This window comes from Colossoma macropomum, unplaced genomic scaffold (assembly GCF_904425465.1).
Source record: "Colossoma macropomum unplaced genomic scaffold, Colossoma_macropomum, whole genome shotgun sequence".
NCBI lineage: Eukaryota > Metazoa > Chordata > Actinopteri > Characiformes > Serrasalmidae > Colossoma > Colossoma macropomum.
In genome coordinates this window covers 9,478,696-9,498,406 of record NW_023494794.1, presented here as the reverse complement: position 1 = coordinate 9,498,406, position 19,711 = coordinate 9,478,696, and the positions used below count along the sequence as shown (strand labels likewise).

Sequence of the window (19,711 nt, the reverse complement as noted above, 5' to 3'; positions counted from 1 at the left end):
GTCTTGCTACGCTGAAGGTAGCCTGGGCGGGTCTTCTTTGTGGCCTTTCCCTGCTGGAAAGTTTGGCGCTACACTTTGACGCTACAGTGCAGCAGTGCGGCATCTCGCACTGTAACAGTGGAATTCACCACATTTTGAAGGCTTTTCCGAAATTGATTACAGCAACGACAAGCTGCCAGGTACGTCTAAGGCGGTTAAATGTCCGCCGTAGCGCCGTCAGCCGGGTAAAGACTTCCCTCAGTCTCTGGAGGAATAAAGCACGATATGTCTTCCATGTGCTGGGCTCAACATGATCGTCAGCCATTGCTGTAAAGCGTGGTGTTGGTTGAGCGCGGGACATCGTGATGAGATGCAGAAATGATAGGTGAAGTTCACTACATGGGAATTTATAGGCTGCCTGGGCCCACCGCAGGTGTGGCCTTTCCCTGCAGCTACTAGGCTGCCTGGGCCCACCGCAGGTGTGGCCTTTCCCTGCAGCTAGTTGACTGCCTGGGCCCACCGCAGGTGTGGCCTTTCCCTGCAGCTAGTTGACTGCCTGGGCCCACCGCAGATGTGGCCTTTCCCTGCAGCTAGTTGACTGCCTGGGCCCACTGCAGGTGTGGCCTTTCCCTGCAGCTAGTTGACTGCCTGGGCCCACCGCAGGTGTGGCCTTTCCCTGCAGCTAGTTGACTGCCTGGGCCCACCGCAGGTGTGGCCTTTCCCTGCAGCTAGTTGACTGCCTGGGCCCACTGCAGGTGTGGCCTTTCCCTGCAGCTACTAGGCTGCCTGGGCCCACCTGTAAACCTGTGCTTCTTGTATTCTAACTGCATCTGGTGTCTCCCAGAGGAGAATGAATTCAGTTTTTTGGACTTGGACTGTCTCAAAATTCCTTCTTTACACTCTTGGGGAGTTTGTCCTGGAAAGGTTGCCCTCCGTGATGCTTAAAGGGGGCTGCATAAGAATTTCTTTGCAGCTAATTTGGGCCAATGTGGAATAACAGGCTACATTCAAATGAAATTGAATTGAAATGTAGTAAATGTATGAGGTTCTTAGTGAAATTAGGGTGTGTTTGGTGATACTGAACAACATTATCATGGCTTTAACACTGTGTTGTGATTCTGTAGTCAGTGATATGCCCTTATAAGGACTTCCTTTACGTGAGTTTCCTCTATGATGAAAATAAATGTGTTTGTGAAAATGAAAATCATTGCTGCCAGGGACTTTGAACAACAGCAAACAATCTGCTAAAGTCAATACATTTTGTCCTTTGAACATTTTCCTCCAAATATCACTGGATCTTGCAAATGACGAGGTCCTCAAAGGAGGGGAAATGCAAGCTAAATCTGTTGTACAATGAACTTGTGAGCTCAGCAAAGCTCTCCACCAAATCCAGCAAGCTTTTTCAGTTGTGCTAGTTAAGTAGCTTTGGCGGTTTCAGACTGCAGTTTGGCTTTTGACTAAACCCTTAAGAGTCCAGGGCCCAAAGTTTAGCTACACACTTCTAACATAAGAATGGCTCAGATAGTTTGCCTTTAATTCCCTGTAGTTAATGAATAATGAGTCTTAGTATGTAATAAGCCTGGGATTTTTTAAAGGCTAAACGTGACATCAGTGCACAGGAGTCTTAGAGTAGTTGGAGCTTGATTGTATCATTATTTGCAATTCAACTAAACAGCCTCCTGATTCTGAGGATCCAGTGAAGTTTGTGGGAAACGTGTACAAGCACAAGCTGTGATAGCAGTGATTTTTTTGAATGGGTCTGGGTTGGAGGGCTTGGTGGGTGGGTGAGTGCTTAAACATTAACAGAGGAGCAGTGCTTGTGCTTTATGATATCTGAGACACTGATGATCTGATGGAAGTAATCAAACTGAGCTGGTAGAACCTTTGGCAGGAGGAAGAGTCGGAGATCTTGTCCTGTTGAAAGCAGAGCAGAACATGTTTGTATGGTCAAATAAAAAGAAGGCAAATGCTGGAGAAGTTGGACCGACATGAGGGGGGGTCTACACTGCTGCTGGGCCGATCACAGAAACTGCAAGAGAACAAGACACACACACACACACACACACACACACACACACACACGCACACACACACGTACACACACACACACACACGCACACACACACACACAAACACAAACACACACGTACACACACATGCACACACACATGCACACGCGCGCACACACATGCACACACACACGCACACACACATGCACACACACGCATGCACGCACACACACATGCACACACACACACACACACACACACACACACAAACACAAACACACACGTACACACACATGCACACACACACGTACACACACACGCACACACACATGCACACACACACACATGACTTTTCATGAGTGCATTCATTGAAAGCTTTTAACCTAAAGAGCAGAGGGGAGGACAAGGGTCAAAATCGTCCTCTGCAGCATGTGTGCATTACACGATGCCTCAAATGTTCATGAGATCACTGCAAAAACAGTGAATTGTGCTGCAGTTGGCATCGTCTATGGTAATGTTGGGCGAAAAATGCGTGAACAGCCTTTATTTCAAATGAGTCTGTGATCTGGTTCTAGAACCAGACCTGCTAAAGGAAAAAAATACTCAACAATCTCAAAAAATGGCTTGATTGTTTATATTTTTCTGACATTTAAAGCAAAATGGAGCAGTATGTGATGCTTTTCCGTGGCCTTCAGCCCAGGCAGTTTTGCTACGCTGAAGGTCACAGGCTGCCTGGGCAAGATGCCTTGCGATGTTAGACCACAGGTACCAGACAGCCTGGGCAAGTGACATTGTGACCCTACACTGCAGGTCTAAGGCTGGCTGGGCGGGCCGCCTGTATGGTCAACACGGCAGCTAGTAGGCTGCCTGGTCACGCCACTGTTATGACAGGGCTGCCTGGACGGGTCCTCTTCATGGCCTTTCCCTGCAGGCACTAGGCTGCCTGGGCCCACCGCCGGTGTGTCACGTCGGCCAGCATGGAAACAGCAAAACGTACAAGCAATGCTAACAAAACAAAACAAAACAAAACAAAACAAACAAAAAAAAAAAACAATGAGACCCCATGTACAGTGACAGCCATACTGAACCAGTGCACTTACACCAGAACACACGTACGGCATGTTGTTTTGTGTTGTCCTTGTTTTGGATTGTGATGTGGTTTTTGGGGTGTCTTTCTCTCTGTGTTTCCCACTTACGTCACTCGCCTACAATGTACATATTAATGTAACGTTTGAGGCATGGAGGCGGGATGGAAATGCGAGTTATTTTTATTGAAATTAGCGTCCATGACAAAAGCACAAGCACACAAGAAACAAGGTTACATCCACAATGCAAGACAAAGACTGAACAAACACAGTGGTATAAATACACAGAGGGGAAATGAGACACACCTGGGACTAATGAGGGGCGGAGCTACAGGCAGGTGGAACAGATAACAAGGGGGCAGGACCAGGTAGGAGACACAGAACAACAACAAAAAGCACATGTCACAAGAAAACAAAAAGACACATGGCTACCATAGATGGGGCGAAAGACGCACTGAGAGGGACAAAGGGAGAATCCGTGACAATTAAGATAACGCTAAATGCTTTCTGATAACAGATCTTCATCATTTTCATTAATTATGTTTCATCATTCAGTTCCATTACAACCTTGTTTCTGAACTCCTCACAGGGCTCTGTTCATCTAGGCATGATGAAACCACACACTCCAGTAACACACAACAAACCAGACCAGATGTCTGAGCTTTAAATAAGACAAGTTCCACCAAGATCTCTAATGATGCACCTGATTTCAATTTGACATGGTTGAAGTAGTGATCTATGTGTAGGCGTGTACTCTTTCCACATGAGGAACTGCATTTCTGCTTATTTCAATGAAATCAAATATGATTAAATGTTCATTTTCAGAGTCACGTGTTGTTTTCTATCACCTTTATCTATCAACACTGTTTAAATGAAGATCAGATATCTGTGTGTCCAAATATGCTGCTAAAGTCTTCACAGCTAAGTGCTGTGGCTAATAAAACTCTCACTTATTTCTTGTTCCTGCCTTGACATAAAGAATATAGATTTTTCCAGGTTAATACAGACAAGATTTGCTTTTGATTTTTTCTGTTGTCTTTGTTTTGGATTGTGATTTCGATATGGGTGTCTTTCTCTCTACACTTACATCACTAATCTCTAATTTAAATATTAAGATAACTCTAAATGCTTTCTGATAACAATTCTTCAAACTTTCCATTATAATTAATTATTCATTTTCATTATAACAGCTAAATGTGTCTGAGAACCAGAGGCCTAGTCATGGATGTAGCATTTAAGTCATATTACAGTAAATTTGCGCTTAACACAAACTGAAATGATCTGGGCTGTGCCCACAAGCATGCACACACACCTTCTCATAAAGTTTTAGACCCCATCTAAAAATTTCTTATTACGCTCTTGCTGAGAACCACGACTGAAAGTATTTAGGTATTTTTTGCGTGAACTTGTTTGTACTTGACCTGCAGCTGGCTGTTGGACTTTTAGGGATTTTCTGCCGATCCTGTAAAGACTGGTTGGAGCCAGCTACAACTGGTTAAGTTTATTATGCAAATATTCTCTACAAGAGTACTGTATGACCATAAGACCACACTGTCAGATATATTTAAAAATGATGAAGCTGTAAGTGAAACAGTGGAGTGAAAGCAGCAATTTTTTTCTAGTTCTGAATTCTTTACTTCTTAAATGCCACACAGATGGAGAAAAACAATGTAAAAACCAATATCAGCTGATTATTCTTTATTTCAGGTTCAATGTACCTGCACATGTGCTATGTGCTAGCTGAATGCAGCAGTGCTAAGTGAGAAACTTGGACATTTGAAGAACATTAAAGGCTGTTTTTCTGAGCACTACTTATGAGTTATGTTAGTGTTATAGTAACACATGAGAAACAATGTTTTTACTCTGTAATTATAAAGAGTTTGTAAATTGAGCGTGTGTTTTAACAGGTTATTACAGTGATGGGTTAGTGACAGTTCTCAGATCTAGGGCCTTGACCCGGCTGACCAGGGTGGTCAATTCTCAAATACTTTATTACTATACAAGTACTATTTTTGAAGATTTGTACTAGAGTTTTAACAAAAATTTATACTTTTTACTCCTTACACCTTCATTTAGACTTTCAAAGTACTACAAATCTCAAAGTTTGGGAGATTTTTCTCTTTTTCTCTTGGTAGTCAGTCGAGCTTCTGCACACTTGAATTGATTGTTTTTATTAAAACAGCTTCACAAATTCACACCAGCATAAAATGAAACTAATTTATCTTAGTGTGACACTAGAGACTGCTGAGTAGTATCTGCACCAAATGAAAAAGACTTTTAATGTACAGTACTGCAAACTGTACTGTAAAAAATCACCTTAACAAATGATTTAAAGCCATTTATCTGAGCAGTAAATGTGTTTTTGTCAATAAAAGAAAATGAATACAAATAAACGTAAGTACAGTAAAAGCATAATAAGAATTGATTTTTTTTTTGTTACCCAAAAAAGTAGTTGTGAGTTAGATAGAAGAGCACAGGTTTGAGTCTGGACTCAACAAGTCCCTCGGCCATAACATCATTTTGTTAAAATCCTTCATCAGTGCAACTGATTTATTTTAATGAAATAATAATTAGCCAAACCAAAATGTAACTATAATTGCTGTAATGTAACTATAATTGCTGTAATGTAACTATAATTACTGTAATGTAACTATAATTAATGCTGGGCTTCTTTGAGGAGACATATGGAAACTATTAAGTGAACACAAAGACATATAAATACCACATCCCTAGTTACTGTGTTAATATTATTTGTATTTATTCTAAAATTAGGGCTTTTGTGAGCAAACAAATGCAAACAACCCAGTTAAATTGCTTTTTAAATATACTATTTTCAGGTAGCTTTTACTTCTGCACAGTCTTGTATATGTTAAAGCAAGTACTTTTTATTTTTAAATACTTTAAATGAACTTTAATTGTAGATAATATTTGACTTTTACTCACTTCTGGTGAGTGAAGGGTGGCCATACGTCACGCTATGTCACGGTGTAAGCTTGTCTTTGCTCTGATAGGCTGCTTTACTGAACAAACAGATGAGTGAATGCTCATCAAGCGTTAGCCTTGTTCATTTGGCTTGAGGAAGCAGTTAATATTACACACATTAGAGAACCACAGTTAAAGGTACCGAAATAAATTTCTCTATCAACACAATGCAGTATTTTTGTTTTATGTTGTGCTGTAGATCACATAATTTTAACCAGTGACACAGTATTCAACTGTAAAAATGACACAGGGATCAAACCAATCAATATTTATCAGTCAACCTGATCAAAATTTGGAACAAAATCAAGTTTAACTGTTTTTATTGTGTGATTAACCAGTTAATAAAACACCCCTGCCCTGCTAGAAGAGATCCAACATACACAGTCAGGCTGGAATCTCGTATAGCATTTAAAAACACTAAAATGACCAAAATTACTGACTCTGTACCTGAAGTAATCAAACAACGAAGAGTAGATCTTCTCTCTAAAAATGCTATTTGTGGTGGTGCTGGTCATGACGTCAGCATGCTGGACAGTCTAGAGTAAGCTTACATGCTGTTTCAAACCTACAACTCTGTGCTTCTGTTTCATATTGGCAGCTGCACCACATAGTGATACGTAAGAGTTATTCCATATTAACTCATTTAAGGCCTGTCAGGCCACATCATGGATTAATATGATAAAATATGAGCAGATAACAGATAATACACCCTGAGTGGTGAAACCATCTAAGTGTTGGCCCAAGCATCATAAAATTATAAGTTTCGATGCCAGGTGACCAAGAGAGCATAACTGATTTCTCTCTCTGGGTGGGTAGGATGGTCCTCCCTCTTCCCCATTACTGAATGTGATTCTAGCCAACACAGGCCTCTGTTAGCTGACATAACAGATTTGGCAGTTAGTGTTCTCCTCCAAGCGTGTTAAGCACATCATCTCTAAGTTTGATTGGAAATAGAAATGGTGGCTAGTATACATTCAGGAAACAACTGATGATAAAGGTAAATTTTTAAAATCCAGTGTTTAATATTAACTGATTAACTATTTGTTTATACTGTGACATGTAATCAAATAGAATGTATGTTCAAAAGATCATTAAACTATGAAGACATCTGCGTGGACACAGCACATCTGTAATAATTTACATAAGAAAGAGACATTTTTTTCAGCAAAACAGTTTGAAAATATGACAGCACAGGGTCTGAAAGGCTGCTGTAATGGATAACAGGTTCTGAAGTCATTTTGAACTGATGATGTAGCGTTGCAGAATTTAATCATTTAATTTAACCTAAAATTGTCCCAAACACAGATTAAAAACTAACTGCAAAATTAAATTTAACAGATTTTACTGTGTATTGGCAAGCACATCCTCCAATTCATGAACCTTCATTAATATGAAACCAAATAATTTGAAAAGGAAATATTATTGTGTTGTCAGTTCAGTTCTATTATGCTAGTGATCAAATATCACTCAGTGAGCAGCAAAACCCAACATTTAGAACCTCTGATGGGCCAAACTTTGAAAAATCTAAACTAAAAACCAATTTGGAGCACAGGGTTAAAATTTGGAATGTTTCGCATGAATAAAAAATAATGCTCAGAATTTTTATGTGAATCTATTCAGTGTGTTGGAGTGTGTGTTACCTGAAGTGAGGCTCTATGGCAGCAAAACGGTGGTTGAGCCAGCTTGTAACACAGAGCAAGAGTGCCCCCTGGAGGAGGACAGTGGAAATGTCTGTCTCTGCGCCGCATACTGAACACACAATGTTTTTTTCTTGTTTATGTGGTTACGACAATATGAAATGATTATGAATACACTGCCTGAAGCTAGAAACATTGATTTTTGGTAGTTTTGTGATGATGTTTTTTCCAAGATTCACTGATCACATTTACACAAGTTTTTTGAGACACAGCGTCTGTTATAATTAGAAGCCATTCTAAAAATCCATCCACCATCAATTGTGTTGTCCTGTCTCCATAAGGCATGTAGTGTTTGGACCCCAAAGATTACCACTTAATCAGTGTAGTTTGTAGACTCTCAGGGTGGTGACGACAGTCCGCAGGATGCAACTGAACTTGAAGTTGAGGGTGAAAGATTCTATCATATCAAACTGTAAACATAACTGTAACCTTAATTTCAACACAAAACCTACATCTACTCCTAAATATGATCCTAATGTCAGAACCTTAAATATTTTGACACTCACAAAATATATATATTTTTTTTTCTTTTTTTACAAATAATTTTTTTTTACAAGGTAACTGGATAATTGTTTTTTCAGCTGTTCCATGGCCAGGTCTGCTATTCCTTCAAAATTTTACTCATAATTAATAAAATGTAAAAGGTTTAAAGTTTTGGAGTCTGTTGCTGTTAACTCTAAATATAAAGTCCAAAGAGCTGTCAGTAAAGCTATCATCAGGCTTAAAAAAACAAAAACCTATTAGAAAGATAACTCAAATATTAGGTGTGGTTAATCAACTATTTAATACATTCTAAAAGAAGAATGAAAGCACTGATCCAAATACGTGTTTTAAAGCATACCACCTCATCTGTCAAGCATGATGGAGGTAGTGTTATGGCGTAGGCATGCATGGTTGCCAGTGGAACTAGTTCCATTGTATTTACTGATGTAACAGCTGACAAACACAGCATGATGAACTCTTACGAAGTGCATAGGATTATAGTATCCGCTCAGATTTAGCCGAATTCTTCAAAACTCATTTAACAACAATTCACAGTGCAGATAGACAATGACCTGAAGCACAATATGAAATGTTCATTATATAATTTTAACTCCCATGTGCTGTGGCAGACAGTTAAAATAACAATAACTTTATCCAAATATGTATGAATTTTACTGTATGTTTCTCTTTCCTGCTCTTTACTTGGAAGTGACAGACAGACAGACAGACAGTAAACAGTCCAGACTCAGGAGTTTATTTCACACACAAATCCAAACATTCTCACTGTGTAACACATTCAACACCAGCTTCTGAACGATTCACAGCAAATGTCTCTTTATATATGTAAGCAAAACAACACTACGAACTGTACTGATGTAACTCATTCTGATGTAAACTAAAGTAAATAACATGAACATAAATGAGAACGCAATCTGTTATCGTAATATTAATGTAGTGGTAAGCATTATAATATTTATCTAGTAGTGATTTTGTCTTAATATTTCTCTAATAGAGATCATCTCCACCCATTATCTCATCAATACACACATGTAACTACCTGCAGTTATATTACATGTAAATATCATCTGAGACTCACTTGTTTGTTGATCCTGTGTTTTATTTCTCTTGTTATGTCTTATAATAACTTAATTGTAGCTCTTCCTTATACAGCTATGTGATTAGTACAGGTCTGTGATTTGTATAGAACTGTGATGGTGTAGTGATGTGACTCTGCAATTTCCACCAGGATTAATAAAGACTATCTATTGATCTATATTTCTGTCCACCTATTACAACAATATGGCCCATTTATAAAGCGGCAGAAGTTACATTCTATATATTCCACCATATTCATTAGATGAATCATTATTTATCACATAATCTCACAGATGATCCAACACCACCCACTCCAAACCCAGCGTAGAGCGGCTGAGTGAATGTGGTGTGGACTGTGTGTAGGAGGGTCATTGTGTCAGAGACGCTGTAGAAGGACAGAGTTCCTGCACTGTGATCCACATACACTCCTATTCTGGAGGATGATGGTCCTGAGATCTCAGTCTGAATGTTGTTGTGCAGGAAAGTGAGAGATGGAGAACACAGCAGACTCCAGGACTGACTGTTGTGTCCAAACCCACAACCAATACCCCGTCCTTTCCTGCTGAGCCCTTTTTGTAACACTGATATGTACACATATCTCTTACTGCTCCACTCAACCTCCCAGTAACAGCGTCCACTCACACTCTCCTTACACAACACCTGACGCCAGTAGTCAAATCTCGCTGGATGATTAGAGTATGACTGTTTTTTAAAACTGGATGTCACCACTCTGTTCTTCTCAGACAGAATGAGGTGGCAATGTGCTGTGTTGGGATTCAGAGTCAGCTGACAGAAATCTGAATAGACAGAAAGAAAGAAAGAAAATAAGCATTTTAGTGTTTTTGGTATTTACTTGAAGACAAATACAGCGTCTTTGTTTTTCATCCTAAATCATCTCTAAACTGAATATTTTAGATACTGCATAATGTTCACCAAGAACAACAGATCAATCATAAGATAGAAAGATAAATAATGTGTGTGTATGTGAGTATGTGTGTGTGCGTGTGTGTATGTGAGTGTGTGTGTGTGTGTGTGTGTGTGAGTGTGTGTGTGCATGTGTGTGTGAGTGTGTGTGTGTGTGTGTGCGTGTGTGTGTGAGTGTGAGTGTGTGTGTGTGAGTGTGTGTGCGTGTGTGTGTGTGAGTGTGAGTGTGTGTGTGTGTGCGTGTGTGTGTGAGTGTGTGTTTGTGTGTGTGTGTGTGTGTGTGTGAGTGTGTGTGCGTGTGTGTGTGTGCGTGTGCATGTGTGTGTGTGCGCGTGTGTGTGTGTGAGTGTAAGTGTGTGTATGTGAGTGTGTGTGCGTGTGTGTGAGTGTGTGTTTGTGTGTGTATGTGAGGTGTGTGCGTGTGTGTGTGTGAGTGGTGTGTTTGTGCATGCTGTGTGTGAGTGTGTGTGCATGTGTGTGTGTGTGTGTGGCGTGTGTGTGTGTGTGTGTGTGTGTGGCGCGCGTGTGTGTGTGTGAGAGCGTGTGTGTGTATGTGAGTGTGTGTGCGTGTGTGTGTGTGTGAGTGTGTGTTTGTGTGTGTGTGTGTGTGAGTGTGTGTGCATGTGTGTGTGTGTGTGCGTGTGTGTGTGTGTGAGTGTGAGTGTGTGTATGTGAGTGTGTGTGCGTGTGTGTGTGTGTGTGTGTGTGCGTGTGTGTGTGTGTGCGTGTGTGTGTGTGTGTGCGCGCGTGTGTGTGTGTGAGAGCGTGTGTGTGTGTGAGAGCGTGTGTGTGTATGTGAGTGTGGTGTTTGTGCGTGGGTTGTGTGTGTGTGTGTGTGTGTTGAGTGTGTGTTGGGTGTGTGTGTGTGTGTTGTGTGTGTGTGTGGCGTGTGTGTGTGTGAGAGAGTGTGTGTGTATGTGAGTGTGTGTGCGTGTGGTGTGGTGTGTTTGTGTGTGGTGTGGTGTGTGAGTGTGCTGTGTGCGGTGTAGTGCGCGCGTGTGGGTGTGTGAGGAGCGTCGTGAGTGTGTGTGCGTGTGTGGGTGTGTGTTGTGCGTGTGTTTTTGTGTGGCGTGTGTGTGTGTGATGTGTGAGTGTGTGTGCATGTGTGTGTTTGTGTGGGTGTGTGAGTGTGTGAGTGTGAGTGTGTGTATGTGAGTGTGTGTGCGTGCGTGTGTGTGTGTGTGTGTGCATGTGTGTGTGTGTGTGCGTGTGTGTGTGTGTGAGTGTGAGTGTGTGTATGTGAGTGTGTGTGTGTGAGTGTGTGTGTGTGTGAGTGTGTGTGTGTGTGTGTGTTTGTTACTCATACACTGCAGAAAATCTTCTCTGGTTTTTGGTTCTGATGATAAAATCTGAACTGCTGCAGCTGTGGAGACACAAACACACAACAGACCAACACAGTCAATAGAATAGAATAGAATAGAATAGAATAGAGTAAATAAGCAGTGTGGTGAAGGGGGATCTGGAGTGGCACCTATGCTTGCAGGTTATGTTTCCCGCGGTAACGTTATCAGACAACAGCCTGGGTGTGGAGGTAGGAGAGAATGGTGGTGCACGCAAGCAGCACCACCGCCAGGTGATGCAGAAGACACTGGCGCAAGTGCAGGGCAGCCATGAAGAGCACTGCTGATGCTGCTGCTGTCGGCACCAGAGGGCACGGGACTTGATGCTGTGAGCTGTGAGAGGTTCCGCGTGTGAACCGTTCAGAGACTTTGTGATCCTCAGAGATAAGGACTTTTGTTAGCGGGGGTAGTGTAGCATTGGGGGGAAAAGTTTTTGGGGTTATTCAGGGGTCGTTATGCTGGGGGGACTCTTATTGTAGAGAGCAGTATTGGGGGCTGCCATGCTATGCCCTTGGATTGTTTGGCTGAGTATGGTAGGAACTGGGGAGTCAGGCTTGAGTGCTTGAGCGGTGGGTTCTTCCACCTTTTGGCAGGTGAGGCCTGGGCCCTACATAGAACTAGCTTTTTTCACTTCTACCATGTATGGGGCAAGCTGTGGCCAAATACAGCCCTGATAAAATGCTAAAGTTGTAAATGGTTGTGATCCCACAAACATGCCCACTCCAGGTAAGGGGAAAGAACCTGCCCCAGGTGAAGGAGTTTAAGTATCTTGGGGTCTTTGTTACAAATGATTGGAAGAAGGATCTGGAACAGGCAGCGGCAGTAATGCAGTCACTGTACCAGACTACAGTGGTGAAGAGGGAGTTAAACCCTAAGACAAAGCTCTCTGTTTACCGGTTGCTCTACATCCCAACCCTTCCCTATGGTCATGAGCTTTGGGTAATGACTGAATAAATGAGATTGCAGATACAAGTGGTGGATTCTTCACAGGGTGGTGAGCTACATTGTGCTTGATAGGGTGAGGAGCTCAGTCATCTGAGAGGAGCTCAAAGTAGAGCCGCTACTCCTCCACATTGAGAGGAGCCAGTTGAGGTGGTTCAGGCATCGGATCAGGATGCCCCCTGGCCGCCTCCAAGTCGAGGTTTACCAGGCATGGACTACTGGGATGAGACCCCGAGGTCGTACTAGGACCCGCTGGAGAGATTATATCTCCAAGTTGGCGTGGCAGCAGCTCAGCGTCCCCCAGGATGAGCTGGAGGAAGTTGCGGGGGACATAGTCATTTGGGATTTTCTGCTCTCCCAACTGCTACCGGGACCCTAGCTGGATTAAGCGGTTTAGGATGATGATGATGACTTTCCTTCATAGTAGTGGGAACACCACAACATATTTCCAGTGGAGTGGAACAAAGACATATTAGATCAATTCTGCAGAGATTGGGAAGCTTCTGGCTCACCTTTACTCTTCCTGTTCAAGTAAAGATTTCCATCCTTCTGTTCCACAGCAGGACAGCTCCTCTTACCATGTGGAGGGATTTTACTGAACTCCTCTCTGCAGAACTCCTCTAGTCGCTCTTTCAGCTCAGAGAGAGATCTCCTCACTCCATCAAATGAGAGGTGTTGATGGACAGTGATGCTGGGTGAGTCCTCAGATCCAGAAGAGACACAGAGAGACTGGAAACTCTACAGAGAGAACAAACACAGTGGAGAAAGATAAAGGAGTACGAGAGAAATGAAGGAGCTCCAATCAGACTAAAGACAGACTTGTGATCACAGACAGGTAGATTTACTGCTGCCTTAATGAACTTTTGCTGAGAGGAGTTTTAGAAGCTGGATGAGGAGCAGGTTCCTCTGTAGATCAGTGATTGTTACCTGGAGGAAATGGATGTGATCCTCTGTGTGTGAAAGCTGCTCCAGCTCAGTGTGTCTCCTCTTTAGATCAGCGATCTCCTGCTCCAGTTTCTCCAGGAGTTCTTCAGCTCCACTCAGTTCAGCCTCCTCCTGAGCTCTGATCAGCTCTGCTACCTCAGAGCGCTTTTTCTCAATGGAGCGGATCAGTTCAGTAAAGATCCTCTCACTGTCCTCCACTGCTGACTGAGCACAGCGCTGTTAGGACAAGAACATTTAAGATGGAAGCATTACCCCTTACCCCAAATGTAGTTTATCAGCCAAAACATGTTTAGTGTCTGAAGTTTGTTCCATTAGTTTTGCAGCTACAAGGCTAATCAAGCTAACAAGTAATGGAAGTATACAACTCAGTTAGTATTATGCTGTATGAGCTACAGACAACTGTTGGATTCCAATATTAGGTCCCCAAACTGACCCAGGCCAGAAACCAACAGTGAACTTCTCTGACAGGTTCCCTGCTCTATTGGCTAAAGGGTTGTTGAAGATGTCTACTATCTTCTACAAGCCCTTATCAATCTGCCTAGTGGACAAAGCTTGTCCTGTACAGCATGTGCCATTTCTCTCTTGACCTGCCAACAGTTTACATTGAAGCAGAATTCCTCGGAAAATTCATTAACTTCACATTGTCACAAAAAGATATTACAATTTCACAGGACATTCATAACATATTGTGACATGTCATATGTTTGTGTAACGATACCATGTTGTATGAATGGATGATTCATTCTTTTTCTTGTAAAGTGTATATACAAACATGTCATGTTTCATCTCAAATTGAATGTAAAATCACCTGAAACATTGAGTGGTGAGATCATCAACTTCTGAGTTGGATCTCTGACTACAACTCTCTGACCGATCCCAGTTTGAACTCAATGAGAATCTTTCAGGTCAGAAGACAAGATGACGTGTGCACAGTTCTGGATCTGAAAGGTGCAGTGGGTCTTTTCCCCTTATTCTCAGGAAAATCCACTAAAGACTAATGATAAACGCCAAGCCACATAGTCCAACACAAAGATCATCTAGAACACAAATATAAAGCTTTTCTCTGCTTTCCTCCTCAGTGGTGGTGGTTTGTCTCAAAATGTTGTAACATTGTAAACAGACAACAGCAAACCAGACATTCTATTGTTTTCAATGGGGCTGCGATGTAAAATTCTGCCATTGCCAGCAGAAACGTTCCACAGATTGCAGCAGTAAAGGGAATATTCCTTCAACAGTGCAACTTCACCAACTTTTGCCATAGAGCCATGGAAGCCAAACATCTCATTGTTGAATTTCAGATGAACCCAGTGTTATAGGACACAAAATAGAAGAGAACAAAGCATCCTCAAGTCACATTTTCCTTAAATAAATAGTATAGACTCCTAAAGTTTTCCTCTGGTTATCATCCATTTGCAGCAATAATGCTGTCACCTCACCAACTGACGGTTGTGTACTGCAATGAAGCACTGAACAATGTTTTTTGTGCACAAACGTGAACGTAGCATTAGTGTTGACCATCAATTGTACCTCATTTGGAGACTTCTGTCCTGTTGAACTGGTGCTCCTCTTATTAGAATTATTATTATGATAAGTAATCATTTCTAAAATGTGAAATAATTACACCGGCACACATATATATATATATTCACCATCAGACTGACAGATAGCTCTGGAGTCCAGTAGCAATGTATATATACATAGACACATATGATATATAATATAATTGTTTTTTTGTTTTTTTTTTGCAGGACAGCAAAGTAAAGATTATAGTCTATAAACTCTGGTAAGGTAGCTTAGGATAATTAATGGTTTGTTTTGCTTTTGTATTTCCTCGTCTTTATTTCTACATCACCTGCCCCATTTGAATGTATGTTGCTGCTGAAAAAGACAGCAGCTTAGGTCATCTTGGTGTTTTGCTGGTGTAGCTCGTTTAGCTGGTTTAGCTGGTCTGCTGCTGGTTTAGTTGGTCCCCCAGGATGATGTTGCAATATGTAGGACGATAACTGCACTGCTGAGGCAATAACTGCACCATTACATAGTCGGACACAGTGTGATTCTAATAATAACAGTTTCATTAATGCCACAACATTTGGTATCGCACTGTGTGACCTGTTTAGGAAGAATTTTACGCTTGTATTTATTGCCAAATACAGTGTAACATCGTTTAAATGTTGTTTTAAATAGACAGTAAAAAAACTTATGAGTTATCTACCTTTACAATAGTCTACCATATATCATTCAGGAGGACTGACTTAGAAGAGTATTTATTTAAAATCTAAAACTATATTTAATTATATCTGTAACCTTTGTCAAAACTATGTACAATTGAAAAAAAATGTAATGACAAAGAAATGCTTTTAAAAATATATATTTAACAGCTATTTAATAGCTATTAGCATACATTGCAAAAATGTATTTGATAGAATTTCATTTAAAATGCAATTAAAAAATATTTTTAACAAATATTTTTTTTTGCCATGTTCATTCATTACAAAAATATATAATCCCATTCCCAAAAAAGTTGGGAATGGGGAAAATGAAAAAAGAAACAAAATGCTGTGATGTGCAAATAATTGAAACACTAAATGTCATTTAGTTTAGTTTAGTTAAATTAAATTTTTACAAAGACAACATTTCAAATGTTGAAACTGAGAAATTTTATTGTTTTTTGAAAAATGTTAAATTTGATGCCAATAACGCGTTCCAAAAAAGTTGGGACGGGGCAACAAAAGGCTGGTTAAGTTGTGTACTGCTAAAAAAACACCTGGTGGTTGATTGACAGGTCAGTAACATGATTGGGTATAAAGTGCATCTCAGAGAGTCTTTCAGAAGTAAAGATGAGGAGGTTCACCACTCTGTGAAAGACTGCACCATTAAATAGAGCAACAATTCAAGAAGAACGTTTCTCAACATAAAAAAAAGCAAATAACTTCTGCTTTTCATCATCTACAGTACAAAATAACATTTAAAGACTTAGAGAATCTAAGAAATCTCTGTATGTCAGGGATAAGGCCAAAAACCAGTATTTGCTGGCCGTGATCTTTGGACCCTCAGGTGGCACTTCATTAAAAATTAAATTGGTAAATTGTGTAATGCTAAAAAAACACCTGGTGGTTGATTGGCAACAGGTCAGTAACATGACTGGGAAAAACTGCATTAAAAACAGACATGATTCTGTAGTGGAAATCACTGCATGGGCTCAAGAACACTTTTGAACACCACTTTGTGAAAACAGTTTGTCCACAGATCTACAAATGCAAGCTGAAACTCAGAAAAGAAGAAACCATATATAAACAGGATCCAGAAACACCGCCAGCTTCTCTGGGCCCGAGCTCATTTAAAATGAACTGAGTGGAAGTGGAAAAGTATCCTGTGGTCTGACAAATCAACATTTAAAATTCTTTTTGGAAATCATGAATGCTGTGTCCTCTGGGCTAAAGACCACTCAGGTTGTAATCAGTGCACAGTTCAAAAGCCAGTATTCATGATGGTATAGGAGTTCATTAGTGCACATGGTATGGGTGACGTGCACATCTGTGAAGGCACCATTAATGTTGAACGATATATACTTGATTTGGCAACACATGCTGCCATCAAGATCTTTTTCAGGGAAGGCTTTGATTATCTCAGCAAGACAATGTAAAACCACATTCTGCATGTATTACAACAGCATTGCTCTGTACTAAAAGAGTCCGGGTGCTAAACTGGCCTGTCTGCAGTCCAGACCTGTCACCACTGAAAACATTTGGTGCATTATGAAATGAAAAATTCAACAAACGAGACCTAAAAGTGAGGAGCAGCTAAAATCCTGTATCAAACAAGAGTGGAAAACATTTCACTTTCAAAACTACAGCAGCGTCTCCTCACTTCCCAAACACTTACAGAGTGTTGTTAAAAGAGGTGATGAAACTCAGTGGTAAACAGGCCCCCGTCCCAACTTTGCCTTTGTAGTATTTTCTTTTAAAAATATGGTTTACATGATTTGCAGATCATTGCATCATATTTTTATTTACATTCTGCACAGCATCCCAACGTTTTTTTGGAAATGGGGTAATACTTTAAAAAAATAAAATGTGTGGAAAATATGTATATATTTTTTTCCATATGTGTGTCGGATCTCAAAGTGCCCCAACACTGAGCTCCTCACTGTCTGACTGGAGGAGAGACTGACTGAACTCTGAAACACCAAATCTCTGCTCAGTTCTCACCTTAAGAGTCTTCACAGTCTGTTTCAGCTCCTGCTGCTTCTTCTGTTTCTCCTGGATTCTCTGCTGGAATTTACTCTGAATCTCCTTCAGCTGATTCTATGAACAAATACATTTTGTGATGTTTATGACTTTTTAGTTTTGTCCTACAGAGATTGAATTTATTGAAGCTAAAGAATAAAAGAATTAAAAATAACTCTTGTTCTATGCAGTTTGAATCTTGTGAGCACGATAAGGCTGAAAGATGGGTGTTGGATATTCACAAACTGGTCTGACCTGTTTGTTGTACACGTTCTTATCAACAGCACTTTTAATATATTTTTTTCAAAATCAATCCCTTAAATTCAAGAGTGGGATTAGCACAAATAGATTCTAAAAGATTTCTAGTTCTCACCTGTTTCTCGGTTCTCTCAGTTACAGCTGGGACTGTATCGTGACCTCTGTGTTCCTCCATTGTACATAAATAGCAGATGCAGCTTTGGTCAGTACGACAGTAGAACTTCACTGCTTCATCGTGCTGAGAGCAGATCTTCTCCTGTAGCTGTGAGGAGGCTTTGACCAGCTTGTGCTTTTTCAATGCAGGAACTTCACAGTGAGGTTTAAGATGAGTTTCACAAAAGGAGGCCAGACACGTCAGACAGGACTTGATGGCTTGGAGTTTTCTCCCAGTGCAGAAATCACACTCCACATCTCCAGGTCCAGCGTAACGGGGAGCAGGAGAAGCAGCTCGGAGTTCTGTCTCCTTCAGTTTCTCCACCACTTCAGCCAGCATGTTGTTTCTGCTTAAAACAGGCCTTGGAGTGAAGGTCTCTCTGCACTGGGGGCAGCTGTAGACCCCCCTCTGATCATCCTGATCCCAGCACCCATTAATACACACCTTACAGAAACTGTGTCCACAGTTGATGGTCACTGGATCCTCCAGCAGATCCAGACAGACTGGACAGCCGAACTGGTCATGTTCCACTGAAATACTGGCCATTTTCCTGCCCTTCTAGACAGAGAGAGAGCAGCTCTCTGAGATCAGTTTCATTTACTCTGAACTGGGTGTGTTTTTGTAGGTTAGTGTTCTAGAGAGGGCGGAGAAAGAGAGAGTGATAAGAATGAGGAACAATCAGAGAGACCCAATCGACAGAGTCAGAAATGTTTAGGAGAATTTTGACAAAACGTCGTGGCCAGTTAATCTTCAAATCTGTTTCCTCATATTTTGGGGACTGAGCTGTGTACTGTGTGGGTTTTGATTCATTTGCATAACCATAAACCCTTTTGTTGTCCAGTAATGTTAACAACTGCTTATCTATTCATAAATAGACTAGATTAGCAACTTATTATTTTAAAATTGAGCTGTCAATACTGCTACACTCTACAGTAAGTTGTAGGGTATGTGCTAACACTGCTTTGTACAGGGGTTAAAAAACTTTTTGTCCCCAGGCTGTGTTCAGAGAGCTGCTAGCCACCAGGCATAAAAACTTTTATGTTGTATGTGTGTATTTGTAGCCCAATGATGAGCAGTTCCATTCCAAAATGTGCTGTGGACGGTGCTACACAGGCCCAGGGAAATTTAAGCAGAGCAGGCAAGCAAGCCCAGCAGCAAGCGCTCAGTATTAGCCTAAAGATTGATGTTGAACAGCATCCGGCACTTGAGAGTCCTGCAAGGAGTGGAGAGAGCACAACGCCATCACGACGGCTGCTGCAAGCCGGAGTCATACACCTGCCCCCTAAAATGGTAAAAATCTCAGGGAGATCTATGAGCAGAATTAGGCAAATTCTGAAGGCTGAATACACTGTCCTAAATGCTCAGTAATACTGAGTTAAAAAACCGGCTCATCACACTGATTCATCAGTCTACTCAGTCTCTAGCAGGAACTTCAGTGTTTGTAACAAAGCTGTTGAGGTCCTTGTTTAAGGAACATGTTTGCTACATGCTTTGCGCTGATTTTAAAAAAATAAATGAGCACTGATGGTGTTCCTTTTAAATACTGTACAAGGCTCAGTGGCAAGATTATTACTGTGGAGCTGGTGGCAATG

At 41.1% G+C, this 19,711-nt stretch overlaps 1 protein-coding gene across 3 annotated transcripts; it reads right to left on the bottom strand.

Annotated features, from left to right (window-relative positions):
* Positions 1-9,075: 9,075 nt before the first annotated feature.
* LOC118814483 (tripartite motif-containing protein 16-like) lies at positions 9,076-18,701 on the bottom strand. 3 transcript variants are annotated; one of them, XM_036580110.1, is made up of 6 exons: positions 18,081-18,701; positions 17,690-17,785; positions 13,464-13,697; positions 13,049-13,274; positions 11,561-11,617; positions 9,076-10,127 (listed from the first exon to the last, which is right to left on the bottom strand). In XM_036580110.1, exons 1-6 carry the CDS (start codon positions 18,663-18,665, stop codon positions 9,601-9,603), a joined length of 1,725 nt encoding a protein of 574 aa, XP_036436003.1. In that variant the 5' UTR covers positions 18,666-18,701; the 3' UTR covers positions 9,076-9,600. The 3 variants fall into 3 exon arrangements, with proteins under 3 accessions (XP_036436003.1, XP_036436004.1, XP_036436005.1); XM_036580111.1 differs by having other exon boundaries at positions 9,078-10,127; positions 13,115-13,274; XM_036580112.1 differs by lacking the exon at positions 11,561-11,617 and having other exon boundaries at positions 9,078-10,127; positions 13,115-13,274.
* Between the last annotated feature and the right edge of the window lie 1,010 nt (positions 18,702-19,711).